At 39.9% G+C, this 26,231-nt stretch overlaps 1 protein-coding gene across 1 annotated transcript in view; it reads left to right on the top strand.

The window, feature by feature from the left end:
• The window catches only part of LOC123972395 (disks large-associated protein 1-like), a 174,341-nt gene that overhangs the window by 84,016 nt on the left and 64,094 nt on the right, over positions 1 to 26,231 (top strand). Inside the window, exon 5 of the mRNA XM_046051880.1 lies at positions 23,985 to 24,200. Coding sequence (XP_045907836.1) covers positions 23,985 to 24,200 — 216 coding nt within the window. The remainder of the gene's footprint in view (positions 1 to 23,984; positions 24,201 to 26,231) is intronic.

Genomic DNA, 26,231 nt, shown 5'->3' with positions numbered 1-26,231 from the left:
AGTAGCAAACAAGGCACGTGCATTATTAGTGTTTTTGGTGATGATGTCAGAGAAGAAGGACCGCCTTGCATTTCTCAGTTCTAAATTATAAATGCGAAGTCTCTCTTTATAGATGTCATAATGAACCTGGGGATTTGTTTTCCGCCACCTGCGTTCAGCTTTTCGACACTCTCTTTTTTTGTGTTCTAACCAGCGTGGCATTTCTCCATGGAGATCTTCTCTTACCAGAGACCACCTTCACCTTGGCTGGTGCAATGGCATCAATAACATTCGTATTTTTAGAACTGAAATTATCTACAAGCTCATTGACTGAGACCCATGAGAGTGCGGCTGTCGAGGAGAAAGCCTCAATAAATTTTTCACTAGTGTTTTCAGTGATATGCTGTTTTGTGATTACCTGTGTTTGTACATTTTTGTGCACGCAGATAGCGCTCTCAAAGAAAACACAGGAATGATCAGAGAGAGCAACATCAGTCACCACAACCTTGGAAATGTGCCCCTTATTGTGTGTTGGGCTCTGTCACATGTTGGGTCAGTCCATAATTATCAAGAACACAACACAGTTCTTTAGTCCTTCTGTCCTGGGGTTTGTCAACATGGATGTTAAAATCACCAACAATAACCACACAGTCAAAGTCAATACAGATAATAGACAGCAGTTCACCAAAGTCATCAAAAAAGTTTGCACAGTATTTAGGGGGCCTGTAGATATTTAGAAAAATAGCTCGAGAAGAGGAATTCAGCTGAAGAGCCACATATTCAAAAGAAGCAAAATTCCCATAAGTCATCTTTTTGTATTGGAGGGAGTCATTAAACAAAATGGCAGCTCCACCTCCTCTCTTATGCACTCTAGCTTCACTCATAAAACTGAAGTTGGGAGGGGTAGACTCAATAAAGACAGCTTCACTGTTATCTTGGTCCAACCAAGTTTCAGTTAAAAACATGAAATTAAGATTGTGAGTGATTATAAAATCATTGATTTAAAATGTTTTTCCTGCCAAAGACCTAATGTTTAACAAAGCTAATTTTAGTGTGTTAAAAACATTATCTGATCCGCTTTTTTCGACAGGCTGCGGCTGACGAGGAATTAATACTAAATTTGCAGGATATGTTGAGTGCTTCCTGTTTCTTAACACATTCACCATGCTTTTTCTGTTACCTGTCAAGACAGGGATGGAGAAGACTACCAGCACACCGGGCCCCGGCTTGTCCTGGGAAGAGTCATGAGTGATATTATCCTTGTAGCCTGGACCCAGCACATATCAGACAGAGCTTACTGGGCTTTTTCGCCATTGCGGAGCGGGAGGACGTGTTGGGCGCTGTATTTGTGACACGTGTGACTGGACGGTGAGGGAAGTTTATGGTAGAGAAAATGGGAGGGATTTGGTCCCAGCTCTAACCTGGTCTTCCATGTGATCAGTTAAGTCCAACAGGGAGGAGAGGGGAGAAAGGGTGTCTGGAGATAAGGGTGACCTAGATGGGGATTGGGGGGGTAGAGATGGTGAATCCTCACTGTTGGTTTTCAGTGAGGGAGGTGGAGGCTCTTCCTCTTGGCTCAGATGTCTCCCGTGATCAGAGCTGTCTTCCGGCGGGGGCTGAGGTGGCTCTCCTTCAAGGTTTCTGCCGTGTTGTGTTATGTCTTCTTCTTGTTTAGATTCCTCTTGTCTCTTGTCCTTGGCAGAGGGAACAGATGAGTGACGCAGAAACTAAAACAGGTTGGAGCTGAACAATTTTACTCCTGACTTGTTAAGGCGAAGTCCATCTGCCTTAAAAAGATGTCTGCGGTCCCACAGAAAGTAAAAGTTTTCGATGAAATGCACTGAATGCACAGTACATGCCATTGAGAGCCAAGTGTTCAATGCCATCAGTCTGCTGAATCTCTCAGCTCTTCTTCGGATAGGCGGTATAGGGCCACTAATAAACACCTCAGCATTCAGAGAGCTGACTGAGAAGAGATGTTATCCAGGTCATCAGACGGAGATCCATGGTCCTGCAATAGTGGTGAAAATCTGTTCTGCTGTTGCACACTCGGTTGTTGGGGAGGTTTGTTGCTAACTCTCCCTTTCGCAGCTGTCCACAGCTGTGTCCCACTAAGAACAGGGGTTGAAGAGGCGCTCTGCCTGGATGATAATGCAGGCCAGCCAGTCGCATCACAAATCTCAGGGCGCTGGGTTCTGCCTGTCACTCGTCCTCCCATTTCCCAAGGAAATGATTTACTCTTAGGCTTTGCACCAACAGCGTTCCAGGGAGGACTCCCACTTTCAGATTTATTACCCAGTACGCAGGCCTCCTGCTTCTTGGTAGTCTTGTTGGTGCTAATTAGCCGTGTGTTAGCATGCTCTTTTCCACTGTTTTGGGTCCACAGTAAAGTGTTGTCAATCCCACATAATCCATTCACCTCCACATTCACTTCTAACCTGTGGATCTTAGTTTCCAGCACAGTAATTTTTTGTAGAAGTTTGTAGAAGTCGTCCGTGGAGAAGGGGGGCATCTTGTTGCTAATTAGCATTAGCTATAACTCCAGTCACTGCAGTACAGGCTAGTGCTACTGAAAGGCCGCACTCGCGTAGCACTAAGATCATAAAAGTTTTTAAAGTATGGCAAGAGCCTACTTTATCTGACAGTCCCAGTGAAAGTAAAAGTATCCAAGAGCTGCTGATCTCTTGCAGGAGAAAAAAAAAATAGAGAGTTTAAGCAAAAGAATGCAAGCAGAGCAGAGGCAAGAGCAAGCAGCAAAGCGTCTGCACTGTAAGAAAGCAGGAAGTAAAAACAAGTAGTGACAACCAAAGCCATGGAATGTTGTCCTATTAAATCTCACCAAGTCATATGCTGGAACTATTTCGTTCATTAAATAACAAGGCATCATACCTAAATGACAAAATGGGTTGTTTGTCAGTGCCTTCCAAAACATCCCATGTGGGCATTTCTGATCTGTGATCTCTACTGTTAAAGCCAGTCTATAAAGACTTTTAAAGGAAGGATAAAACAGACAGTTGCTCAATTCAGTACCCTTGGGTATAGTAATCTTACTTGGTCCGGTACCCGAATGAACTTTAAATAAATATTACTGTGTGACCAGGGCTGTAAGCAGGGTTTAGAAATTAGTAAGGTCCAGATTGTTTTTTTTAATAGAGCTTATTTATGGTAATTCATACCAAAATTACACCTAAACACAACCAACAATCAAACAAACTAATGATCTATAATGAAATACATACAAAGGGACCTGTTGTCAAAAAATACTTTTATTAAAGATGAATTCTTCTGGATGAACTGATTATTCTTTAAGACAGATGATGCTGAGTCGGTGCTATGTATATTGTAAAGCAGGGAGCAGGTAAAGACACAGTGAACACAGCTGTTGTACTACGGTGGTGTGGTGGTTAGCACTGTCGCCTCACAGCAAGAAGGTTGTGGGCCCTTCTGTGTGGCGTTTGCATGTTCTCCCCGTGTCTGCGTGGGTTCTCTCCGGGAGGTCCGGCTTCCTCCCACCATCCAAAAACATGCAGGCTAGGTTGATTAGTTACCCTAAATTGTCCTTAGGCGTGAGTGGTTGTTCGTCTATGTGTGGCTTTCGCTTTCCAGGGTGTATCCCGCCTTGCGCCCGATGTTAGCTGGGATTGGCTCCAGCCCCCCCACGACCCTGTACGCAGGATAAGCAGGACTGAAGTTGAATTAAAATGGTGTGTAATTTATTTTCAGCTCTTTACAGTAAAAATTAAGTAAAAATCAGTGTTTCATTATGACCATACAATTGAGACCAGTGAGAATAGCTAACATTTATACTGGTGCTGATGGGGATCCTAGATTTTTCCAATAAATAGTTACAAAAATGATTGTGTATGTCAGTTATAGATCTTAGAAAGACATAAAATTGGAATTGGCCAAAATTAGAATTCGCAGGTCAGACCGTTTACAAAATCAGTAACTGGAATCAGTGCAACTGTAATATGTGCATCTCTTACAACAGCGATAACCCTGTATGTGAACCGATATTGGGCTGATACCATAGATCAACCGTTGTGTTGAGTTTTGCGCATTATGATGTTAAGTTGCAGAGTAGTTGGCTTGCTTCCGTTGAATAACTAATATGTATATATATATATATATATATATATATATGTGTGTGTGTGTGTAGGAGACCTCCTCTATCCCAGAAGAAACCTAAATTACTATGTAGCCTGGAGGTTGAAGTTATTTAGGATAATATGGATAGGATATAATAACAACTAGGCCTATTGCTTTGTGTTGTTGGCCAGAAAAATAGTAGTAAGACTTCTCTCTGTGTACACATATCCTATAGGCCTACAAGTATAATTTTGGCTGTATTATTTGTGTCCCCCTCAAAAATTGCTCTTGTGAAATTTTATGTTTATTGTTCCCCCCCTACTGTGAGATGACATTTACGGCCATGATTGTGTGTACACGTGTGGTAGGTGTAATTATAATAGCAGTAATAATAATAGTAATAATAATGTATTTGATCAATATATTAATGTATTCAGGCAATTCAATATTCTTTTGCTTGACTGTGTAAAGCTGAAGGATTTCTTTCTTGTGAAACAAAAAGTATTTAAACAATTAATTTTGATGTCCCTCTCCTTGGTGCAGTCATTTATTCAAAATATATACTTGAAACAAAATATTAACTTGAAACATGCACACAGGCCCGGATTAAGAAGTCAGAGGCCCCAAAGAGGCACAAAGTTTTGTAGGGTCCTCACCCACCGACCCACACATATGCGCACAATCAAGGTTTTATTAAAACACCTCTGGCCGATTTATCGGCCGGACGATAATATTGTCCGATATGAGCTAATGTTAATCTCAGAATTCTTTCTTTCAACTAAAATTCTGACTCAGAAAAGTTCACGTGGCCCTAATCCTCTTCCACATTTTCGTGATGATACCGTGTGTATATATAATATCATAACAAACGTTTGCAGCATAACCCACAGCCATGTGTGCAAATAGCGCTCCGGAAAACAAGGCTGCGTGAAAGCCGCTTGTGTTAGGAGCTTCGAAAGTTGTGCTTCGAGTGTTTTTAGCATTTAGCTAGCTAGCTACCACCGTAATGTGACGAAATTTAGCAGGTGTAGTAACCAAACCAACAAAATAAAAAAACGCTGACAAAAAGGAGACTGAAGCAGAACGTAAAAAGTTAAGTTGGTGGTCCAGTCTAGTGTCTGAAACTATTTCAGATCTTCAGTCAGACAGAATGTTGTCGGTCAGAACCAGGAGGCCAGTCGAGCTGTAAAAGCTGCATACCGCTTGTATTAGTAAGCTTGTCAAAGCTATTTCTAGCAGGACATTCAGGAAGGGGGAAGCAGGTGCTTCCAGGTAAGTGTCAGGGTTCCCGCGGCCCCTTTTAAAAGTCTTAAAAGGTCTTAAATTGAAATCGGGGAAATTAAGGTCTTGAATTGTCTTAAATTTACTGTAAATTTGCTGTGGGTATTAAATTTGCTGATGGTGCGTTTAAGGCTGGTGAGAAAATTGTCACGCACAGTCAACTAAAACGCCTAATTAGCGTGTATTTGTATGATTTTTTTTAATTGACACGTTACGTTTACGTTAGCTGCAGACGTTGACGTCTGGTTGCCTGTCATATTATCGTCAGTTGTGGCTGCATGATTGGGAGACGCAAGTTAAAGTGGTTGGAGGAAGATCCTATCGTTCTGTCTTGCTCAAACGACTGTGGCCTCCTTCACGTCCTAATTATTTAATCTTTTTTTTTTTATTTTAACTTTAGAGGGTGATTTTTGCTCCTGAATGCAAGTTAAAGAAGCCAGATGGTTAATTGTGCTTTTAAACTTTTCTTTATGGTCAGAACATGACAAATACTTGATGCCAAAAAGCAGCCTGGTATCAAAGGTAGAACATTCAAAACAACAAATATCCATGAGAAAAATAAAGTAAAATCTTTTTCAGTCCCTTGTCCACAACACAATTCAAATATTCAATTCTATTCTAAATCAAATATTTATTGAACATTTGTTATATTGTTATTGAGGAAGATTGTATCACGACAATTATCATTATTGTTTTATTGCCCCGCCCTAGTTCACGTTCACAGACACGATCAGTTCACCAAAAACCTGAGCATAATCAATAATCGGCACTGTTTGAGCACGTTTATGCACAACACTGATACACTGTTTAGGCTCAGACTGTTGTATTTTATTTGCAGAACTGCAACTGGCAAATATTTCTGCCCAAGTAGTTGTATGTGGACAGACAACACATTTGCATCCATGTGGTCATGGTGTCCCTGACCACCTCCAGAGGTTGTTTTGGCTGATTGGATCACAATCTGTCCTCAATACGTCTCGGGTGCATTTACACCTGTACTTTCATGTGGTCAAGTGATACCCGATCACAATCTGATCAACCAAAATACATTTTAATGCCAGTTGTAAACAGCCTCTATGTTCCCCGATTTGAAATATGCAAAGTCATGTACCTCTGGTGAAAATAAAAATGCCAAATGTGGCATTGTGTCGTTCATTAAGAGATCAAACGCACGTCTCTTTTCTATCAAAGAAACTGTTTCAAGATTTGAGGTCTTAAATTTATATTTGTTGAGATCTTAAAAGGTCTTAAAAAGTATTAAATTCTGCTTTTAAAATGGTGCAAGAACCCTGAGTGTTTGTCTCCCTGAGTGTTCCCAGTCCCACTCCTACTCATTTTGAACTACGACAAACTTATTCCCACAGTCCTCTTGATTCAGCGATATTCCGGCCCAGCATGCACATTGTGGCATAGTTTCCTTTGCTGTTTCCTGCTCATGTGATAAACCTAGTGAATACTAAAGAAGACCATGTTCTCTGTGTAAACTGATTATTTTGTATGAAACAATTGCCTGAGTGTGAGGGAATTAAAATTAATTGGTAAGGAAGTTAGTTGTATATAGTAAATTGGGTATATTTTCATTATCGGAATCATATCGGAAAATTTTGTTTAGCCAACGAGAATCAAACCATCGATGGTTCGGATGTTCTTCACTGTTTCAGAAGACAGCTCTATTGCAATATGGCACCAGTCCTTCCTCCGGTCCTCCTCCTCTCCTCTCTCTCTGCTGTGATTCCCTGCAGGAAACAATGTGCCAAATTTTAAGCTTCGTGACAAACGGGCAGCTTTCAATTTAGCTGGTTTGTACATTTGGCTAATTGCCAAGCTAATGTTAGCTGTGCTTATATAAAACACAGAGGATAAGAGACTGTGGACAGAGCAGATTAAAAATGACGCTTTCTACATGTTTATGCTTGTTTGCAACATATGTAACGTTATTGATAAAAAATTGTCTTTTCACTTGGAATGGTTTTATTGCACGTACTTACAGTAAGGAGCGCCTCTGTCATGAACTCGAGTAGTTTAGAGCTAACGTTACCTTCACGTCACTTCACCATCTCCACCGCAGACGTGATTTCTGCTGGCCACAGTATGTGTGTATGTGTGCGCGCCTGTATGTGTGAGTGTGTGTAGGAGCTGACACACACAGACAACAGGCAGAGACTGCAGCCTAGTAATAAACAGTTAACCCCCGTTCGTTTAATTCTGTGTTTCGTTGCCCATCACTAAATAAAATTATTTTTTTATTTATCCCGTTTCAATCGGTAGGAAGATTGTAGTACACTCTAAGCTCTACCAACATGCCATCTCTCCTCTAAAAGAATACATTTTACATGCTGAGGAGTTTGCTGAAGTAGTGTGAACAGCTGACAAGTGGAATTAGCTCAGCTACAGCCACAGCAGCAGACATGATCCCCTCCATCAGCTGAAGTTTTTCAGCCTTGTTTGTTATGATTTAAAGCATGTAGAAGAACACAGAACATTAATTAACGTTATATTCTGACTGATCAGCGTGTCGGGACATTTATGCTGCTGTGCCTCGTGCGTAAATGCACACATTACTTCACCCTATTTTACCCACCCGGAAATTAACAAAACGTATCGCCCAAAACTCTGCCCCCAAACAGTGGTGCTCTGTTATTGCCCTCACAAGGTTTTCATGTGCTTCATGTGTTTCCTCAAGTCTGGACACTGATCAACAGTTTTTCAAGTTGAAATGAGGGTTGTGATGGTATAATCAGCTGCGTCCGCATGGTCCTAAAGCCTTCATTTTATTCACATGCCTGGTCAACAGTTTTTAAGTTTTTAATTTATTTTGGGGACTTTGGTCGTGATGTTTCAAAGAGCATAGTATACAGTGGCATGCAAAAGTATTCATACCCCTTGAACTTTTCCACATTTTTTCATGTTACAACCATAAACGTAAATGTATTTTATTGGGATTTCATATGATAGACCAACACAAAGTGGTGCATAATTGTGAAGTGGAAGGAAAATGATACATGGTTTTCAAATTTTTTACAAATAAAAATCTGAAAAGTATGGCGTGCAAAGTATTCAGCCCCCGAGTCAATGCTTTGTGGAAGCTCAGTCAGATTGAATTGAGAGTGTCTGTGAACAGCAATTTTCAAGTCCTGCCACAGATTCTCAGTGGATTCAGGTCTGGACTGGGTCATTCTAACACATGCATAGGCTTTCTAAACCATTCCATTGTAGTTCTGGCTGTATGTTTAGGGTCATTGTCCTGCTGGAAGGTGAACCTCTGCCCCAGTCCAACAGGTTTTCTTCCAAGATTGCCCTATATTGCCCTCTAACATCTGGTGTGTTCAGGGTGATGTGCAGTGTTTTCTGCCACACATACACTGAAAAAAAATAACTTGTAGGACTTACTTGATAAAATCCTCTTAACAATTAGCAATTTGTAAAATTTACTAATAAGTTCTAATTTCAAGTACGAAGCACTTGCCAGTATCAAGTAAAATTTACTTACCACTAAACTAAACATCTGTGAATATACTAAGTAAATGTTACTTTATTGTAAGTTACATTTATTTAAACAAATTTAGTAAAGTCAATGAATATTTTTCAAATACAGGAACATCACCAAAATATTAAATACATTTTGTATATTTGTAATAAGTAGAATTTATTATATTTTTTCCTTACTGACAATTTAAATTACCTACTTGCATGGTGTTATATTACTCACTATAATCATATAAATCTTGCTCATTTTATTTTCAGAAATGTTACATTTTCGCTAAGCATTTAATGCTTTTATCACAAATCACCCAACTAAAATACACAATACAATTAAACTGTTTTTTAATCACCCAATTAAAATTCACATCTCCAGGACATATATAGATGATATAGAATAGTCATTTTGGCTGTATTGAAAGAAAAATAATATGACTGAATGCTCATTCAAGTGTCATTCTGTAAAACAATCCAATCGCCATTCACCAACATGAAATTATCAAAATAATAATAATTATAACTGAATATCACTGAAATTATACAATCCTATTATAGTATATTTCAAAGTGTTTCTTTGACCTCAGAAAGTATCATACATAGCAGAGCATATCACATGACAAAAATAACAAAAGGTGAAGTTTTAACAGAGCATTAACATTGACAACGAATTCCTCTCAACTGCTTGGTCAAATCCCCATCAGTACCACTCCACCCACCTCTACCCAATGTCAGTAATTATTGCAAAGATTGTCAATATTACCTTGCCATTACATTTTTGACATGGTGCTTTTAAAAAAACCAACAAAACCAATAAATAAAACCTTACTCACGAGATATATATATATAAGATTTCTTTATTGTCATTCCACAGTACACTGTAGTATGAAATTATGTGCACAGCTTAAAAATATAGCACAGAAACAATTGAAAACACCATAGAAAATCGAGATATTAGCTAAAAAATAAATGCTTATATGGGTGTGCAGAGCATGTAGAGTGATAAATATAAATATACGACGTCTAAAAACTGGAAAAATAGAAATATCTAGATATATACAGTATAAATATCCATATTTAAAATAGTGCAGTTGAGAGTAAGGTTCAGTCAAAACAGATAATTATGTAGATGAATAGTATTTCACAGTGATTGGTCTGTTTTAGTGGGTTTTAGTGTTCAATAGTCTGACAGCAGTGGGGAAGAAGCTGTTTTTAATTTTAAATCTTTTTTTATTATTATTATTATTTTTTAATTAAATTAATTAATAAAAAAAAAATAATAATAATAATAATAAAAAAAAAGAAAAAAAAAAAAAAGGAAGAAGCTGTTTTTGAAACTTGCAGTCTTTGTTCTCAGACAGTCTGTGGCCAGGGTGAGTGGGGTCTTTGATGATGCCCTTTGCTTTTGACAGGCATCTTTTCTGGGCCAGCTCCTGAATGGTCGACAGAGTTGTCCCAATAGTCCGCTCAGCTATCCTCACCACTCTGCTCAGCGCCTTTCTCTCTGCAGCTTTACAGTTCCCAAACCAGAGAGAAATGGTGCCCCTGTAGAAGGTGGTCAGGATGGAGGTGGGCCCTCTTCAACCGCCGAACCGAAGTGCAGACGCTGGTGTGCCTTTTTGATGAGGGAGGAGGTGTGCAGGTCCCAGGACAGGTTGTCAGCCAAGTGAACCCCCAGGAACTTTGTGTGTTTTACGATCTCCACAGCAGTCCCATTGATGTGGATCAGGGCGTGCACGGGCTGATTTCTCCTGAAGTCAACCACCATCTCCTCGACATTCAGGGCTAAGTTGTTTGTCCTGCACCAGTCTGCAAAAAGTCTCACCTCCTTCCTATATGCCCTCTCATCTCCATCCTGGATAAGACCCATTACTGTCCGGTTGTCCGCGTACTTAATGATGTGATTGGTGCTGAACTTTGCACAACAGTCATGAGTCATCAGTGTGAAGAGAAGAGGGCTGAGAACACATCCCTGCTGGGAGCCAGTGCTCAGTGAGATGATGGTGGATGTGTTGTTGCCTACTCACACAAACTGAGGCCTGTTTGTGAGAAAATCCAGTATCCAGTTACGCAGTGGAGAACTTATGCCCAGTGCATCTGAGCCCAGCTTGTTGACCAGATGCTGAGGGATTATGGTGTTGAATGCCGAGCTGAAATCAACAAACAGCATCTGCACAAGAGAGTTCTTGTTCTCCAGGTGTTCCAGGCTAAAGTGTAGTGGATATGGCATCCCCAGTAGAGCGGTTTGGGCGGTAGGCAAACTGAAATGGGTCCAGTGAAGGGGGGAGGGCAGATGAGATGTGGTCCTTTACTAGTCTCTCAAAGCACTTCATTTTTATGGAAGTGAGTGCTACGGGCCGGAGATCATTCAGACTAGTGATGGTGTTTTTTTTTGGAACAGGGATGATGGCTGAGGTTTTGTAGCATGAAGGCACAGCAGCTTGACTCAGGCAGATGTTGAATATGTCCGTGAGGTCATGAGACAGTTGGACTGCACACTCCCTAAGCAGGCAGCCCGGTATCATGTCTGGACCAGCAGCTTTCCGTGGGTCGATTTTCCTCAGCACTCGGACATCTGCTAGATCCAATGTGAGCACCTGGTCTCCTTCCTGTGGGGTGGTTTTCCTCGCTGGTGTGGTATTCTGTGATTCAAACCTACCAAAGTAATCGTTGAGATTGTCCATGCTGTCGTCACAGGACTGGGGAGCAGTCCTATAGTCTGTGACAGCCTGGATTCCCTGCCACAGTTTCCTGGTGTCTCTGTGGTCGTTAAAGTGACCCTGGATTTTTTGTCCATGTGCCCTCTTTGCCAATCTGATTGCTTTGTTCAGATAGGCTCTCGCAGACCTGAGAGCAGTGACATCCCCAGATTTGAAGGCAGAGTTCCGGGCTTTGAGCAGGACTTGGACCTCTGTCGTCATCCATGGTTTCTGGTTAGCGCGGACTGTGATGTTTTTTGTGACACAGACATCATCCATGCACTTGAGTATGTATCCTCCTGGCATGTGTCATCCTCAAGCTCGGGTCCTCTACCAGAGGCCTGGGAGTTTGAGGGTTCTGCGCAGTATCTTAGCTGTTCCTAGGACTGCACTCTTCTGGACAGAGACCTCTGATGTTTTACCTGGAGTCTGCTGTAGCCACTCTCCCAGTTTGGGGGTCACAGCCCCCAGTGCTCCGATTACCACTGGCACCACTGTTGCTCTTACTTTCCACATCTTTTCTAGCTCCTCTTTCAGCCCTTGGTATTTCTCAAGCTTCTCATGTTCCTTCTTCTTCTTCTCCTGGATAGCTCAGTGGTAAATGCCACTGACTTTGGTACAGGTGATTGTGGGTTTAATTCCCCGTCAGGAAGGGGGTATCCAAGTGGACCCTTAGGCAAGGTTCTTAATGCTACCAGCCTACCTTAGGCATGAGTGAAACCGCAAATACAAGAGCCATACTGGCTTGGATGTCGCCTGGGTCAACAAGGTCCGCGTCAGGTGCTAGGGAACCAGGGCAACCTGATGACAAATGGGCTACTGGAACAAGACATTCACGGACTAGAGCAGAAATATATATATATATATATAATGCAGGTGACAGTATCTTTTTCAATCATTTGCAAGATGGAGAAGTGAGTTGAGACGTACCATCACTAAAACTTAAAATAGCAACTTCAGGGGACAGCTTAATCCCATCCAGTTCTAGGAAAAGTTTCTGCAACACCTTAAAAGTGTAGGGCAGTGTTTGGGGGTATGCAGAGTTGAGGGCATAAATCGGTCCCATAAGTAGCGTACAAGCTTTAGCAGCACTGCGGCATCCTGGCAACATTTCCTTGCGTTCAAGGAGGATGGACACATCCACTGGATCGTCTCCATCATGGACACCATGGACGACCAGGATCTTGAGGATGTGTTGATTGGCATCACTCCGGTGACCTGGCATTAGTAAAACATTTGTACAACATGCCGTAAGTTGGTTGCCACTCCACAGATTGTAGCATCTTTACAGTGCCAGTAAACCCTATGGTTTCGTAACCCAATAGCATATTACTTTATTTGAATCATTGAAAAATATATATTTAGTTTGCCATCACAGAGTGGAATATCTCCATCCCTTTGTATGCCTTCCTCTATTACTTTAATAGTAACTTTAGATTATGTCACAATAACATATATTTTTTATATTTATATCAAGAAAATGGTTTGCCAGGCAATCTTCAAAAAGTTCCTCTCAATCTCTCGTCAATCTGTCCTCCTTCTTAGACCTAAACTGTCCAGTCTCCTGCCCCGTCCAAACAGTAAGGTCACTCTGTAAATGAACAGACAGTTTCTGATATTAAAACAAGGATCCAGTACATTTTGCCACAATTTTAAATTACATTACACAGTGAAGAAATGGTAAAAATAACAGCAGTATTTTAACATGCATGCAAAGCTTTCAACTCATTATGTTGCATCCATAGTCAAATCACTCCATCTACGTTCTCTCAGTTTACACTTCACTAACCCATCCTACAGCAAAATCTGGGCCTGATGTGATAACACAAGTCACTGTTGTTCTGTCCTGCTTCCTGTTGAAAGACATACTTTGAAATAGCAAGTTACAGGTGAATGTACTCTTACCTGACAAGATAAAAGAATAAATTACATTAAATATACTCGTAAAAAGAAGCAAAAAGAAGAGAGAACAGCGAAAACTTCATACTGTGAATAGGTTGAACTTCAGGTTGCATTTTTAAGTTACAACACAATGGAATCATAACTTGAAGCTGTAACTATTTCCTGTTCAAATTGGTATTGGTAACAATACCACAAAACATGAATATTTTACACGTTTATTTAAACAGGCATTTTGCAGACAAGAGTGATTGGTAAAATATACATATAACATTAAACTAATATCTCATTTAAATCACCACACTATTTACAACTTTAGAACTTTTTACATGCTAAATGAAGTGGTCAGCTGTGTTAAAATACAACACAGTCCTTTACTGTATAATGTTACACACCAGCCTAGCCAACATTTACAAACATATACAAAAGATTGCAGAAAATGCAAAAGAGTTTAATTCAAATACCTGAAGAAGCTGAAATGTATAAAAAAAACTTGCTAAACATTGCAAAAAATGAAAAGAGCTTAATTGAAATGCTTAAAGAAGCTGAAATGCACAAACAATTGAAAACATCGCAGAAATTGCAAAAAAAGCTTAATTCAAATACCTGAAAAGTGTTGAAGCTCAATTGGACTGCATTGAACTGCTTAAGAACATGAAAGCTGATCAGAGTTTAAATACTTTGTTAAAAAGCTGAACGTTGTTACACAGTCAAACTACAAGTCGAAATGAGTTTGACAAAAGAAAAAACTGGAAGATGGTATTACATAGCTGAATCACAGCTCAAGGTATAAGTAGTAGTTGTAGTACTAGTAGTAGCAGCTGGGTGTCACATCCTGCAGTGAAAGGTCCTGTGTGTTAGGTCCATCCCTACTTTGCTGTTGATATCTTGTCACCTAGTCATCTTGGAAAATCAACCTCATCCTGAATTCCCTGTTAAGATACATTAACAGTCTGGGGCTTTAATTTGGAAGAAATTGGATCCTGAGAGCTATTGAGAATCCTTTCTCAACCTGACTAAGATTACCATAATAAGGCTTTTATTTTGTAATTTGTGTGTGTTTGTGTGTGTGTTGTGTGTGTAAGTGTTTGTCTGTGTGTGTTTTTTGTGTCTGTCAATCAAACTGACCTGATTACATCATCTCAATCAGCTGTGTGCCTACATTCTAAGGCTGCCATGGTGATGGCAAAAGCTGGTTTAGACAGCTGCTCTCATTGAGTTTTAACCTGAAGCACAACTCTGCTTCCCCTGCTCCTACCGAACAGGTCATGACTGTGAGACAGAGACACAGGTGGACAATAAGACTGTGAGATTGACTGTGAGACAGAGACACAGGTGGACAATAAGACTGTGAGACGGACTGTAAGACAGAGACATAGGTGGACTATGTGACTGTGAGAGGGAGTGTGAGACAGAGAGACAGGTGGACTATAAGACTGTGAGACGGACTGTGAGACAGAGACACAGGTGGACTATAAGACTGTGAGACTGTGAGAGGGACTGTGAGACAGATAGACAGGTGGACTATAAGACTGTGAGACAGACTGTGAGACAGAGAGAGAGGTGGACTATAAGACTGTGAGACTGACTGAGACAGAGACACAGGTGGACTATAAGACTGTGAGACTGTGAGATGGACTGTGAGACAGATAGACAGGTGGACTATAAGACTGTGAGACAGACTGTGAGACAGAGAGAGAGGTGGACTATAAGACTGTGAGACTGACTGTGAGACAGAGACACAGGTGGACTATAAGACTGTGAGACTGAGATGGACTGTGAGACAGATAGAGTGGTGGACTATAAGACTGTGAGACAGACTGTGAGACAGAGACATAGGTGGACTATGTGACTGTGAGAGGGAGTGTGAGACAGAGAGACATGTGGACTATAAGACTGTGAGACGGACTGAGACAGAGACACAGGTGGACTATATGACTGTGAGAGGGACTGTGAGACAGAGAGACAGGTAGACTATAAGACTGTGAGACAGACTGTGAGACAGAGAGAGAGGTGGACTATAAGACTGTGAGACTGACTGTGAGACAGAGACACAGGTGGAGTATAAGACTGTGAGACTGTGAGATGGACTGTGAGACAGAGAGAGTGGTGGACTATAAGACTGTGAGACAGACTGTGAGACAGAGACATAGGTGGACTATGTGACTGTGAGAGGGAGTGTGAGACAGAGAGACAGGTGGACTATAAGACTGTGAGACAGAAAGACAGGTGAACAATAAGACTGTGAGATGGACTGTGAGACAGAGAGACAGGTGGACTATAAGACTGTGAGATACACAGACCCAATTGTTCCCAATGAAGAGAGCAGTGTGTATGGCAATCTTTGGCAATATTGTTGTTACACATTCATGCCAATAAATCTAATTTGAATTGAATTGTATGTATGTATGTATGTATGTGTGTGTGTGTGTGTGTGTGTCTGTGTGTTAGTTGTAGTACCAGGTAGTAGTAATTAGTGCAGTAGTAGTGGTTGTAGTAGCAGATGCAGTACTCTGGATGCAGTGTGTGTCTGTGTGTGTGAGTGTGAGAGAGAGAGAGAGAATGTTTAATAAAATAAGTTTAATGAAATGTATGGGGCTGATTGTTCTTATGTTGTGTATATATGATGCTTTGTCAATGTTGTTATTACATTCATGCCAATAAAGCTAATTTGAATTGAATTGAGAGAGAATGTGTGTGTGCGTGTGTGTCTCCCTTTGATCTCTCTCTGCTCATTAACATCACCTGGGCAACCAGCTATCTTATATAGACAGATTGGAAACTCTCTCTGAGACTTTGTCTCAAACAAACCACCTCAGAGAATAAACTATAGGTCATATCGACGAAATGACTTGACCGGGAGCGGCAGAAGGCATTTCTGAACAACAGGATATATTTTTTGTGTGGATAAAGTTGAAAAAAGGGACCACTTTGGTGAGTTGAAAAACTGGTACGTTCTGCTCTGGTCAAAAAATTTTGATGGGAGTTTATATTGTAAGTTCCTGTCACTCTTGTCCTTAGGAAGGACACAGAGACAAATCTATAAGTCTGAGGGATTTAATAAGCACATGTGAGGAACCACAACAAAAATACCTACATTTCTAGTATAAAATGATGCTTGAAGTGTTAAAATTGTGGCCAGGCCAGCGATTTAAAAATGAATTTTTAAGATGAGTTTGCAAGCTGGCTCCACTCTGACGATGATGTCACATGCTCTGACTTCCACCATTCCATCCCATCTGCTTCCATTATAAACTCAGAAACGGCTTGAAATCTTTGTAACACTAAAACAGGGACTGTGAAAAAACTGTAGAAGATATCAAAAAATTGAATACAACATTAATAGCTTAAAGATTTGTCAACATTTTTCAGTTGAAATGATGAATGTAGCTGAAAGTATGCAGAAGTAGTAGCATTTGAAAGTTGAAGACATTTTATGAGGAGTTGAAGATTTCTACATTCATTTACAAAGTACAAAAAATTGCACAAAAAGCTTAATAGTTTAAAAAGTATAAAAGTTATATACAAGCCTTAATGTCCTTAAAAAGCAGAATATTATGATAGTTGAATGGTTTTTGTAGCACAAAGTAGAGAGGAGCTGAAACGTGCCAAAAAACGTACGGAAGAAGAAAAAAAATAATAAAGATTTGGATAACAATAGTGATTAGAATAATAATAATAATAAAGTTAATAAATAAAATAAAAAAAGTTAGCTAGCTAGCTATGGTGGTGACAGTGTCACAGAAGATGAGGTCCTAGAAATGTGGTTTGAGTCCTAAGAGAAAATGCAGCCTCCAGTATTGCTGGTTACATGCTAACCTGATATTTGTTACAATTTCAGGTCAGTCAGGTTAACCATCCATTCATCCATCCATCGTCAACCGATTATCCTGCGTACAGGGTCGCGGGGGGAGCAAATCCCATCTTACATCGGGCAAATGGCGGGGACACCCTGGACAGATGGCCAGTCCATCGCAGGAGTCAGGTTAACATTTAGAATAATTCATCTGGTGTTAGCTAAGCTCATGCTGCCTGTTTCACTGGGGAAGTTATTAATGTAACATTACATTTCAGCTTCTTCAAGTATTTGAATTAAGCTCTTTTGCATTTTCCCGCATTTTGTTTGTAGTTATTATTATTATTATTTATTCCACCATTTTTGGGCATCTAACTAGTCCTGTACCGTTTGTCCTACAAACTTGGTTCCAACTTAAAATTGTACATCTTCATGAGATGGGTTGTTGCTGTTATCAGTAATGGTTGATTTTATATTAATACTTTTATGCATTTTAAAATGAATGGGTTCCTATGGGAGCAGGGACTTCACTCTTCCACATTTAAGAGCTTAGTGCTCCGGCATATGTGCAATTTCAGCTGTAAGTTGCAGAAAAGATGTTGATCTTTCAAAGTTATATTTGGTGTTTGCTAAAAAAATGTTTAGTTTAGGAGCGATGCCCTTCCAAAGTGAAGGGTTTTACAGCTTTTAGCAGACTTTACCAGTGTGTCATGTGATCAGTTAGAGTGGAGACAGAAGGATTTTGCAGACCAGGAATTTTTTGTAAACTGCTGCTAGTCACGTATATTTATCTCTATAAGCACAAAAAAGGCACCAAAATGTAGCCACATGCCTTTTCTCCCTCAAAATGTCAAAATCCTGCTCAGTGGACATTTAGTTTTTTATCTCTGATCCTTAATTGATTGGAAAGTCTCAGTCGTCTCCCATTCACTCCCTGTTGTAGCTGCAGGCTGAGTTCTCCCCCTGTCACTAATTCTTTAACTTGCTGTATCTTCCTCCCTGTTTGGAGTTTGGACACAAGAGGTATATTTTTATGCTCAGCTACTCAAGCACTAACTAAAAAGTCTTTTTTTATTAAGCAAATACACTTTTTGTATCAACAACACATCGTGGGTTCAAATCCTGCAGCTGGCACTAGTGTTAATTAGTTTCAACATTAAACACCTGTAGCCTATGGTGTTTGAACTTAATGACAACAAACTAAATATGGTGACCACAAATTCCTCAGATGGTAATGTTAGTACATTATAGCTTTAAACTTTACACAGCTGTTTGTTGTAGGAACTTAATGATGCTAATTTATTCCGCGTTTTTTGCCATTTATCTTCTGCTGTACCGTTTGTCCTACAAACTTGGTTTCAACTTCAAATTGTACATCTTCTTCATGAGATGGGTGCTATTACCTGTGTTGCTGATATCTGTAATGGTTGATTTTATATTAATATTTTTATGCATTTAAAAATAAATGGGTTCCTATGGGACTCCTCTTCCAACAAAAGAAAGTTTTGCTAAAATTTGCTAATAAATCTCCTATTTGTTTGAAATACAAAACAAATAATTTGTGATTTATGTATTTGTTAAATGTGTCTGCTTAGAAAATAGTGCTTTTTTGTTGGTAATTGTCATTCTTGTGGTGGTTTACTATTGAAACCAGGAATGAAGTGCCTGTTTCATTTGATAAAAATGGCTGCAAAATGGCAGCCAGGTTTGAGTGGACTCTAGTAGTAATATTTGGCTGTCTTCCTCTTTGCACCTCCAGTTCTTCAGCTTGCATTCTCTTTCTCCTTTAATTGTGGTGAAGACCTGTGCTTTATATTTTCATGTTCAGCTTCTCAAGCTGTAACTCAAATTGCCCAAACGACAGCTGAAAAGCTTAATTTTTTAAGGCAAATGCACTTTACCATCAACAATACTTCAAAACGTTGTGTGATCCAATAGCGTAGTGGTATAGAGACAGTCCTCAGAGTACCATTTCATGCTCCAGACATTGATTTGATTCACAATATTAATATATTATAGCCAGGGGCGGTTTGTTCATTAGGGCGACCGGGCGACGCACCGCCAAACCGGTAAAAAGGCAGGAGATTTTTCTCACACTTTCTACCAGTCACAGTCTTAGTTAGCTGTGACTGTTTTTGACAGACATTTTGTCTCTGAATATCGCTGTCCAATCAGCGTCAAGTCGTGTTCCGGGGAGTCTGGTTGGAAATCGCCCAGATCTCTCTCATAGACTTTCATGTAAAGGCAGTTTTGTTCGGGCTGCGGCCGCTGCAATGCAATCTCTATGGGTTCCGAGAGGGCTCGCACTTACGTGTTTACGTCATGTGCCCAGTAGCAGAGCTACGCTTCTGCCACCTGAAAACGACTCGGCGGTCCTCCAGCTTGTTGCTCTCACTACGACCAGCTGCTGTAGAAAATGTACGTTCAGGCTGAAAATTCAACCGTGTTGTCGGGAGATGCAGTGACTTTACCAGCGGTGAGTAAGACACAGTATAAATAATACATGTAATTTGTTAAGCTATGAGGAGTGGAAAAGTCCGCTAGCCACTAGGCTAATTTATGCTCCGTAAAATGCCATAGGCTAAGCTAATAATAATAATCTTGATAGTTATTATTAAGCTGAATTTTATGCTTATGTTAAATGTGATTGTTATTAAGCCATGTTTTATGTGTGCTGGTGGTGGAGTCAATTTAAATTTAGCTGCACTTAACCATTAACAATTATTTGATGTGTTGTTTTTTTCTTTTATTGCCAGATACCACAGAAGAAAGAGGAGGTAGCATGATGTGGCCACCACTGGGATCTTGTCAGAGGAGGGTAAAAAGAAGAAGTGGGAAAGCAACACAGAAAATAAACCAAAAATAATAGAATATACCTTTTATATTTCCCCTTTCATGCCTTGATGTTTATGTGTAAATACAGAGTGAGAATGGGAGAACAACACATAGCTCGTTGTTACTGTGTGATTATAGAGTACAGGAGAACAGTGGATACTTTAATACAGCCCACACCCCTAATAATACTGTGTAACTACAGGATAAGAAGTGGATTTTTTACTACTCTCTGCTTACCTTATTAGTCTTGTGTAATGTTTGTAAATTAAAGAATGAAAATAAATACTGTGCTCCTCTGTACCCCATTAAACATTTAAGATTAGCTATGTTTGATCCACCTTCATATACAGCATATGTGACATTATTACATAATTGTAGCCTCTTACTTGAGATGGGTCCCTTAGCTGCAACGCAAGATTAACTGTAAATAATTTTATTCATTGCACATCATCAGCCCAGTGCCACTGCGCTTTATTCTGAATTTATTGTTCCTAAATAAAAGGTTTGTCACAGCTAAATCAGATGATTATGAGAGTCATTTTTTTCCCCATTATTGCTAAAGTAGTTGCCTTTACATCCAATGGTCTAAAGATCTGTTGATCTTAACTGTGGACTGTTCATTCATTGTAGACATTGGCACTGAACTTCAGGATGTAGCTGTTCACAAATACTGTACAGTATGTCGCCTAAGGAACAATCCTTGTCTTATAGCAGACTAAGACCATTGAACTGGTCACCTTAGCCATCATCGCAACAATTGCCCTCCCTGAGAAATTTGGCAGGAGCCGCCACTGATTATAGCTTGTGAATTTACACAGCTGTTTGTTGTTTGAACTCGATGCTTACAAAAGGTGGAGTACTTACTGACTTGCAGTGGTTACTTTCAGAACTCTATGTTGTTAGTCTTTCTAAATGTAATCATTGTTTTCATGAAATTAAGTCTTTCACAGGATAACTCTTTAGCTGGTTAGTTTCTTCTTCATCAGCGTTCTTATCAAATGAAACAGGCACTTCACTCCTGGTTTCAACAATAAACCACCTCAAGAATGACAATTACCAAAAAACACTATTTTCTAAGCAGACATGTTTAACAAAAACATAATAAAATAACATTTGTATTTCAAACAAATAGGAGACTTATTAGCAAATTTTAACAAAACTTTCACCCCCAAAAAACCCGGTCATGCAGCACCTCTGTCTTAAACAGAAACAGATACAGTTGCCCTGCTGTGGTCCATTATCACTAAAATGGCGGGTAATCTTGTCTTGTCCAAAAGCGCATCCGTGGATTCAAACGTAAACACACACCTGGAATACAATTTACTTAGTATTTTTAGGTATTTATTCAGTGACTATTAAGCTTTTAAATAGTATGTGTAAATCTATAGTAAAATCTACTCCATCCACATAGTTAGTGTATTACATGTATAAAATGTGTAAATATTTAAATGTTTAAATTTTCAGCTAGTGAAGTGAATTTTAGTAAACAGCAGTGAAGTACTTTCAAAGAGTATGGGCATTGTTTTTAAAGATGAAGCAGAAAGACAAGTCTAAAACATAGGCACAGAATACAAATTCAAAAGCTAAGCATTGAAAGGGCAATTGAGGGAAAAAGTACATTTCCCTGGTCTTTTTTGATTATGGCTAACATCAGCTTCATAGCTGCTTTACGAGTTGCGTCAAGAAAAGACAGTAAAGCTGCCCCCATTCCCCTTGGCTTTACATGTTCAATCTTCAAATTCTTTTCTCCAGCATCTCAACAGCACGGATGCTGGATGCACTGTTACACCTGTTATTTCTAATGCTTCTGCCTCAAGCCATCAAAACAGCCAAGTGTTGCCAAGGAAACAATTTACAGGCTGTAATATAAAATACACAGTAAATGCTCTGGACATACTGTAAACATAATGTGAATGGTACATGCACAGTGACATTTCTTAAAATTGGTTGGATTGTTAAACCTCATAATGCATCTGCACTAATGACAGTGTAAACCATAGAAAGCAGTTTCCACTCTTACTGAGCCATTTCAGTAGAATGAGTATTGAGCAGCAGTGGAAGTGAGGCTTGTGCGTGGGTGAGAGGCGCTGCTGATGCTACTGCAGCTGGTCCTCTCCCACATTCTCTTTTTATAGCCAAACTACTCATTTGTGTCTCTTTGACGTCACACACACATACTGAGAGTGAGAGAGAGACATTGAGGCCAGCAGATCTGTTCAGCCTCTTTCCCTCTGTGATTCATATATGATTAGTCACAGTAGCGGTGCAATTCTCCTGCTGTCTCTGTTATTGTCTGTCAAATTCTCACACTCTGGCCTCTAGTCGATCACACGCACGGGACTCATTCCAGCTAGCACAAACACACTAAAAAGGTGTGGCTAATTAAAAAAAATGTTTCAGTTCAGAAGCCATGTGCAGACCCAGCAGTCGCCCGCCAGATAAAAGGGATCACATGTACCAAAGCCCATGTATAGGCTTCTGGATGGTGTGAAGAATACCAGTCACGTCGTCTGTCTCAGTTTTAAGCAACAAATCTGTCTACACCGTTGGCATGAAGGCTTATAGTTGCCTTGTACTGTACAGGGCATGGAGTAAAAGACAACATCACAGATTTTTGGGGTTGTGTAGAAGACAGCATTTCTCTATTTCCTCTAGAAAAAGGCAAAGAACTACTTTTGCAGTGAACACAATAGGCTGGGACCGGAATCAATCACTGGTGTAAGGGAATAGATATAATTTACTTACTCAAAAATGTGTTAAGCTAGTCTTAAAGTATGAAATGTATTAAAGATTATTATACAGACCCTTGTCTTGTCTGATATTTGTAACAGTGTAATAGCATTCGTAATGGCTGTATTCCAATACAAGTGTGTCAGTTCCAGGGTCCTGATATTGTGCCTGCTGGCTTTCTGTCATGGCTTGACACATGATGTCATGGTGTCACATCGAAAGCGAGCAGAGCCTCATTACTGTTATTTGTTCACCTTTTATGAGTCAACATGTCCACTGTGAGACAGACTGCAATCACTAGTTCTACTGTAGTAGCAAAGTGTTGGAAAGATTTACTTCATAAATTGTACAAATGTAGAGGGGGTAAATTTACTACATTTAGTCCACAATGAAACCTTTTGAATAAATCAGTTTTTATTTCAAAGTACTTCTTTTGATTATTAAGTTTGTATAATAGCTTAATCCTTGAATATTCTTATTGGGACTTCTAAAGCATTGTATACGGTAACACACATTATAGTCACTGTAACATATCAGAGACTTAACATATGATATTCTTATACAGTTATTAGCCAATATTAGATACCACTGGAGGGGGAAAAAAGTGTTTTTGTGATTTCTATGAACTGAAACTTTAGGGCCCATCTGAAAAACATCCTATTTGATCTGTTTGTCTCCTTTTTTTTTTCTGTAAACCCCCCATTAAAACTCTGCTGCTATATCTTTAACTTAACATGTACATTTTGTTCAGTTTATCTTCGTGCAGTTGGTGCAGTAAAACGTGTCTTACCTCGGCTTTCTCAATTAACAAACAGACCCTTGGGTCAGGTCACTGCAGACAAATATATACACACATTACACACTCATGTGTTCATATATGGACAGTTCGGTGACTCCTTGAAAGCAGATGTATGAATTAGCCAGAGAGAAATCTCAGACCGACCAAGGCAGACCCATACACATACTGCTCCATGCTAATTAGCCAACAGACTGTACGGCAGCGGTGTGAGAGTTGTGTATGAATGCATGTGTGTAAAAGAGTGATTGAGATTGTTGTTGTACTGCATGTTAGCTCTGTTTTTGTAAGTTCCATGCACCATCAGGACAGGTTAGTAAGCCAGTTTGGTGGCTTGGACTCAGACAGCAGTGGAGTGGATCCTCTTGACAGTGTTTCTCTGTCCTCTCCGCCCGGTCATCAGGTACCTCAGGATGAGTGGAGCAGCTTCTCACCTCTGGGGAAGGAGGACGATATCCCCTGTCGGAGGATGAGGAGCGGCAGCTATGTCAAAGCCATGGCTGAGGACGACAGCGGAGACTCTGACGGAAGTCCCAAACCCTCTCCCAAAATCCAGGCACGCCGGGCCAGCTACCTGAAAGCCACACAGCCATCATTGACTGAGATGACCACCCTACAGTAAGACTTCATTTTCTTCCATTAGATATTTACCTGAATCTCAGACCTGAATCTTGTCCACTAATGAGATTTTCCTTACCCTTCTACCATGTTTAAATAAGGCTGAAACGTCATGATTGAAACTAAATTTCTATTATTGTTTCTTTAATTATGCATATGTTAATGATATACATGGGCAGGCCTTTTCGGTCTTTATTTTGTTGTTGTACTCAAACATTGTTCTCCTTCCTGCTAGAATGTAAATGTAAATGCATTTACATTTACAGTCTACTTCACATGAGATAGTCGTATCAAAGGAACTTTCCAGTATAACAAACAAACATTGTGTGAAAAACTAAAGTTAACTTTCACATTGTTTGAGAAACAGCATTTTGTACAATGAGTCCGGATACATCTACTCATAAAGTTATGACTGTAACCTGATTTCATGAATTAAATAGAATGAGCTTAAGTTTATTTCATTCTGTGATCCTTATTTAAATGTTATTATAATAACAGCACACAAGCCTGCAGCAGGATGCCACGTTTGCCTTAACATTATGCTGATTAGCTAATTAGGAAACAGATGGGGCTCGTTGTGTGTGATGACCCCAAACTCATGTCAGTAAACACTAGAGGTGGACTCAACATTAGCTCCTCATTATACTTCTGAGTAGGATTTTGTTTGTTTTTTTATCTTGTTTGGTAAGGTTGCTAGATCCAGTGACAGCTGAATCATCATGAAACATACTACTGTACATTCATATTGAAAATATTGCATTACAGTGTGTTCTATTGTATCTATATAGAAAATAGCTCTCCAATGTGTGTATTTACACAATAAACTTACAGTTCTTCCAGTATTTTTCCCTGTTAACATCCCCTAAATATTAGAGAGTCAATTGGATTAATTAAATATTAGATTAATATACTTTACTGAATTTAACTGTTAAAATCTACTAGTTATTAGGCAGAATTAAATTTTCAAAAAACACCATCTTTTTTTGTCATACTGTACAGTGCTGCAGCTCCTCTTTTCACCCTGTGTTGAATGCTCTGTTTTAGCTATGGAGAGATCATCTCACCTCTATAGGATCTTTGTTGGGAACTGCACATGCGCAGTTCTTAGTTAAGAACTACTAGCCGCTCAGAAGCAGAGTCGGGTCCTGAAAAGCCTGTAAACAGCCTTCAGTTCAGCTGTATATGTTCCCCTTAACAGCTTAGCAACATAAACTGGAGCAATCTGTAGGACTGGGGCGATTCGTCCAGAACAGCACAACTGCTGTCCACGAATGAACATGTGAAGCGAAAGTATCCCGGAGCACTGATGGCAGCACTGCAAATCCAACGAGTCCCACCCTGAACACATCTACATGCCAGAGAGAGAGGGAGAGAGGGATGGAGGGGTAGGGGGGAGCAGCCTACACAATATATGCGCAGAAGTACAGATAATAAAGGTAATGTTGATACAAAATGAATGAATAATGGGTACAGATATTTATAGTAATATTAATAATAAAAATCGTAATGTTAATGACAATAATAATAACAATAGGACTAGTAATAATAAGTGTCGAGCAGGAACACGGGGGCAGCAGGTGACCTGCAGCCACAGATCCAGACTCCACAGCTCCAGAGCCAGAAAACCTGCAGGAAGTGATAGGAGGAGAGAGGAGAGGGACGAGAAAGCACAAGACTACCGGAAAGGAGAGAAGTTGTGTTAGTAACATGCAATAATGGGATGAGGTTGCATACAGAGGGAGAGAAAGTAGAGGAGAGAGGAGCTCAGTGCATCATGGGAAATCCCCCGGCAGTCTAGGCCTATAGCAGCATAAGTAGTAGCCCTAACTATAAGCTTTATCAAAGAGGAAAGTCTTAAGCCTACTCTTAAATGTGGAGATGGTGTCTGCCTCCTGAACCCAAACTGGAACCTGGTTCCACAGGAGAGGAGCTTGATAGCTGAACGCTCTGGCTCCTAGTCTACTTTTGGAGACTCTAGGAACCACAAGTAACCCTGCATTCTGGGAGCGCAGTGCTCTGGTGGGGTAGTAAG

The sequence above is a fragment of the Micropterus dolomieu genome, linkage group LG06 (assembly GCF_021292245.1).
Source record: "Micropterus dolomieu isolate WLL.071019.BEF.003 ecotype Adirondacks linkage group LG06, ASM2129224v1, whole genome shotgun sequence".
Lineage (NCBI taxonomy): Eukaryota > Metazoa > Chordata > Actinopteri > Centrarchiformes > Centrarchidae > Micropterus > Micropterus dolomieu.
The sequence above is the reverse complement of the archived record's forward strand: the minus strand, read 5'-3'. Positions and strand labels throughout refer to the sequence as shown.